The sequence below is a fragment of the Sphaeroforma arctica genome (genome assembly GCF_001186125.1).
Source record: "Sphaeroforma arctica JP610 unplaced genomic scaffold supercont1.105, whole genome shotgun sequence".
Taxonomy (NCBI): domain Eukaryota; class Ichthyosporea; order Ichthyophonida; genus Sphaeroforma; species Sphaeroforma arctica.
This window is the reverse complement of record NW_014040453.1, coordinates 142,230-147,839: the sequence shown is the minus strand read 5'-3', so window position 1 is coordinate 147,839 and position 5,610 is coordinate 142,230. Positions and strand designations below refer to the sequence as shown.

Here is a 5,610-nt window from a genome sequence, read left to right as displayed (position 1 = left end):
ATATATATATGTGTGTGTGTGTGTGTGTATATGCCTTCCACTCCTCAGCACATACATGATGTTTCAACTGTGCGGCTGTTACCCAGTAGATTGCGCATAACTTTTCCACAAGTACTCAGCACACCGGCCACCACAACACCCCCGGAGCAGTAGCACATGGTCGTGCCGGTTGCTATGGTTACCCGATCACGGTTGGCATAGCAACAGCAATCGCCCAAGACGTCGGCGGTGGCGATCAGGCTATCCAGGAGTGAGGACGAGATGCGCTTGGACACACCTGCCACGGGATCTACCAGATCACACATTGCACTTATCTGCATGAATGTGTCGAAGTTTGTGAGCGTGTAAGTGTGTAAGTGTACAAGTATGTAAGTGTGTATGTGTGCAAGTGTGAAAGTGTGTAAGTATGTAAGTGTGTAAGTGTGTAAGTGCTTAAGTGCTTAAATGTGTAAGTGTGTAAGTATTCTAAGTGTGTGTGGGGAGGGATAAGAATGAACGCCAAGTGGTGGCTGTATGGATGAACTCCGCTGGTGGGACGGTCTATGATTGGTATTTTGTAGGGTTTTAGGGTTTTGCTTCTAGAGTTTTCGCGTTTAAGTGTTGGTTGGTTGCATGCGCTCCCACAGGCCGAGTGGTGCAGTAGTGTACGTTTATTTGAGGGTTTTAGGGTTTAGGGTGTACGTTTATTCGTGTGCAAATGTTGGGCCAAGTATTGCCTACGCTTGACCTGAGCTTCAGCCTCTGCACGTCACACTAACTGAAGGTGTCAGATGTCACAGCGCCAGATGAACTGTGTGGAATGAGAAGAGGCTGTCAGCTGCTTTTAGGGTTTTAGGGTTTTAGCAGATGCTTGGTGTAGACTTTTGAGACAACCACGCACGCACAACAGACACATACAAAACCATCTCACACATACATGCAAAACCATCACGCACTCACATACTGTTCACATAGAAGACCACCTCCAACACGCATCATATATACATAAATGAACACAACACACGCACACCATGTACACTCAAATGACCACAATACAAGCACACCATGTACACTCAAATGACCACAACACACACACAACATGTACACTAAAATGACCACAACACCCACACACCATGTACACTCAAATGACCACAACATGCACACAACATGTACACTAAAATGACCACAACAAACACGCACCATGTACACTAAAATGACCACAACACACACACATGTACACTCAAATGACCACAACACACTCGCACCATGTACACTCAAATGACCACAACACACGCACACTATGTACAATCAAATAAACACAACACACATACACTATGTACAATCAAATGACCACAACATATACACACCATGTACACTCAAATTACCACAACACACGCACACCATGTACACTCAAATGACCATAACACACGCACACCATGTACACCCAAATGACCACAATACACACATACCATGTACACTCAAATGAACACAACACACACACCATGTACACTCAAATGACTACCACACACACATGTCCTGTATACATAGGCTGCAGACTGGGAGTAAGGACTTGGTTCATGACTCAAACAACGCTCACATCACTCCACACGCAATCTCAGGCCAACAGCAAGCGTACCAGATCATGTATCTTCAGCACCACCGGCAAGATCTTCTGCCGATTGCCCGCCTCTTCCGCGGACAATACCGGGACGGATTCCGGGACGTCACCCCTGCCGTCAGTGTCAGTGGTGTCATGAACGGTGTCAACCACTAGCACACTGACAGTTGTGGCAAAGCACGTGGCACCGCGTGCGAGTATGGCCGTCTCTATGAAGGACTGCGTCAGGTTTTGGCGGGAATCGTAGATGCGCTGCTGCGTGTCGTCGGGTAGGGCGGGGTGGGTGAAGTTGGCGTCTCCCAGATTGTCTGCGATAGCCTGTGTAGACCAGACGAGTGACGGGTGAAAGTGAGCACGTGTACGTGTATGTGTGTACAGGGGTGTAAGTTAACACGTGTATGTGTATGTGTTTGTGTGTACAGAGGTGTAAGTGAACACGTGTATATGTTTGTGTGTATAGTACCAGTGGTTGGTATGTCTACTGACCCTTCACAATAGTATGGGCGTACATATGTCGCCATGGGGAATGGAATGTCATGTCTGTCATTGGTATATTCTGAGGAACCACACAACGGGAAGTTGTTATCACGGATGCCCACTGTATGCGACACGCGCGCGAACGAAGCAATGCGTGCGACCGTATCTCAAGCACACTCGACCCCTATAGGGGTTTGAGTCCTTTTTAGGAAAGTCCAGCTGCTCGCAGACGTACCAAGAATGCGGTTTCACCTGTCACGTACACACACACACACACACACATACACTCACACACACACACACACACACCGTGGGTGGCGCTAGGCGACGCTAAGTCTTTACCTGAATGAGGATACTCAGCACAGTTGCGAATGGCGCTAGATGAGTCACCATATCCTGCGCGTACATGCACTGCTCCGCATATTTGCACACGTCCAATCGGATTGACGCTTTGTTTCTCTTAGATGCAATACTATTGGCTACCACCATCATATCTGTCAGGATCTGGTTGATGTGTGCGACGGTCACGTCTAACCGCACCCTCCACTGCAGTGCCGAGGACGTGTAGAACAACTGCGGGCAATAACAGATGTGAAGAGTAAACGCAATTGCGCGCCAAGACCGTTGTAGTATTAAGGTGTATAATTGATATAAAATATAAAGTATGACCATTGAAACGCCACATTACGAGAAGAACCAGGTACTGCAAATACACCTCATCAACATACAGAAGCAATGTAGAAGTAAGGTACTATCACCAGACATACACCTCATCAACATACAGAAGTAATTTAGAAGTAAGATAATATCACTAGACATACACCTCATCAACATACAAAAGTAATATAGAAGTAAGGTGATATCACCAGGCATACACCTCATCGACATACAGAAGTGATATAGAAGTAAGGTGATATCACCAGACATACACCTCAAAGTAATACATAATTAAAGTAATATCACCAGAGAACGGCACGTTGTATATATTCCTCAGACGCCACAGCTCCATGGACTTTGTGGCCACAATTGTTAAACATAAGTTAATGGGAGGCGCAACAGCACGCAGATGTCAGTGAAAAACACACAAACGCACACACACACGCAAACACACACGCACACTCGGAACACACACAAACGCACACATACACGCACACTCGAGCACACACAAACGCACACTCGAGCACACACAAACGCACACACATACACTCGAACACACTCAAGCGCACACTGTAGGTCATTCAATACATCACATGGAGGGTATTGGCGACGAGAAGCAGCATGTGGCGAATAAGCACAACTATCCTAAGCAACTCAGCACTGCATGAGAACACCATACAACAGGCCTCAACACGTACTAACACACGCAGCAACCCTAAAAACCCCTAGACGCACTGAGTAACACACCATTGCGCCTTCGCGGATGGGCGCAGGTGTGGTCTCGTCCAGATACCACCCCAGCACTACATCAGCGATGTCTATTACAAAAGAGCAGATGGAGCAAATGGAGCAAATGAGCACGTGAGGAATGCGGTGTTGGAGTGGAGGGAGCAGAAGGTAAGGAGGCCGACCCTTAGTAGGAGACAGATGGCGACTACGTCAGTAGATTTAAAAGATATCAACTACTTCAGTAGGCTTAAAAGATATCAACTACGTCAGTAGGCTTAAAAGGTATCACGGCAGAAGCGGAAGCGGACGGGAGCGTGCTAAATCGATACACGAACACCCATTGTCTGCACTGTTACATTTAACGGTAAAAAACGAAGTGAATGTATTTGAAGAAACAGACATATCATGACATGTGTAGTGGACGAGAGCGTACTTCATCGATATACCTATACCTATTGTCTGCATTGGTACATTTAACGGTAAAAAAAGAAATGAATATACCTATACCTATTGCCTACATTGGTACATTTCACGGTAAAAAATGCAGTGAACGTATTTGAAGCAACAGACATAGCATGACATCTGCAGTGGACGTACTAGGCAGACATAGAGGTACCTTGGTTACACGTACAGGTGTATATCTGTACTTGACTACACATGCATGTACATATCTTATATAGTCTGCACACTCTGTGAGTGCATACAAATATACAAGCGTATATAAGAAATGCCCATTAGAAGGGCCTTACACACAGTCACATATGCACTGGTGGCTACCTGGCAGATACAGAGCCAGATTGATTGACGCTGAGGAGTTTGTGATCAGCACCAGAATCTCCACCAGACACGTTGCTATGGTAACGGAAGGAGAGCTGTCCAGCAGTGGCTGCACTATGTGCACACAGATCGTGTTGATGAGGTCAGAGCACGCATTGAAGTGCTGGCTTTCTGCTCGGAGCAGCTGTGTGTGGGATGAGTGGGGGTGTTTAGGGTTTATGATTTACACCCAAGGTAAGCGAGTATGAAAACATAGCTAGTTCATCTGGCTGTTACGGATCGTATAAACACCCAAGGTCAGCGAGTATGAGATAAATACTTAGTTCATCCGGCGAGTATGAAGACATAGTTAGTTCACCCGGCTGTTACTGATCGTATTACAATGAGCCGTAGCGAAAGTAAGTAGCAAAACAGGAGTGGAAATAAAAGTGAATGCGTCGCTAGAGGGTTATTCGATACAAGAACGATAGCTGTGTGCGCTATTGCGGATGAAGTGCGTTGCAACGTAGGTAGGTATACGCTGGGAGTGGCAGATACTACGGGTGCAAACGGTCCACTAATACTCCTAATGAAATGTTCCTGTTTGAAAGACTGCTATTGGCATTTCGGCAACCGTTTTCAATATATGTCAACCCCTCAACGACTCCGACGAACGTACAGCTGCAGTTGCGTCACATATTTGGACATGCGTGAATCACATTAGCTAGGGTTTCAGCAAACCGTAACAAGACCGAGCAATCCAATACAAAGCCTCGGATGGGAGTTACGGTAATCGTCTCACTTTACCGCAGTGAACTATATGCACCGTTGCGCCTAAGCAAAGAACACTGTGGCTGGTGCAATACACGGCACGTAACATGGAGACGTGATAGAGCAATCACTTATATGTTGGGGATATCGGATAGCATGTAACTACCCGTACTATGGATTACAAACCAAGCATGCCCTTTACGCAGACATAGATTTCTCCACGTCTGATATTAATCGGTGGCCGCAGAGCCCTAATAATTACAAACAGGTGCATATAAAGCCGTCATGCAACTGGTAGTAACAGAACTATAGTGTGGTGTGTCTGCAGGGAGGACTGAGCGCTTACCTCTTTGGCGAATCGAACCCAGAGAATAGTACAATTGGGCGTTGCCATGACAACTGACGAAGCCTCCGACAGCCACCTGTGAAAGAGTACCAGCTAGTTTTTTAATATATTTGTCACTGTATACTGTATACATACTATATATATATATATGTATATTGTATATGGTATTTTATACTATACACTTACAATATAGTCTGTATGGTGCTATATTATTAATATTATATATATATATATATATATATATATATGTGTGTGTGTGTGTGTGTATATGTATAGT

General features: G+C 45.5%; 1 protein-coding gene across 1 annotated transcript in view; it reads right to left on the bottom strand.

The window, feature by feature from the left end:
* Positions 1–5,409, bottom strand: part of SARC_02371 (hypothetical protein) — a gene marked incomplete at its 3' end in the record, with an annotated part of 12,135 nt that extends 6,726 nt beyond the window's left edge. The window contains exons 1-6 of the mRNA XM_014303894.1: positions 5,334–5,409; positions 4,238–4,421; positions 3,479–3,549; positions 2,417–2,647; positions 1,616–1,915; positions 56–314 (exon numbers count right to left, since the gene is read on the bottom strand). Of these exons, the coding sequence (XP_014159369.1) occupies positions 56–314; positions 1,616–1,915; positions 2,417–2,647; positions 3,479–3,549; positions 4,238–4,421; positions 5,334–5,381 (1,093 nt within the window). The 5' untranslated portion in view covers positions 5,382–5,409. The remainder of the gene's footprint in view (positions 1–55; positions 315–1,615; positions 1,916–2,416; positions 2,648–3,478; positions 3,550–4,237; positions 4,422–5,333) is intronic.
* Between the last annotated feature and the right edge of the window lie 201 nt (positions 5,410–5,610).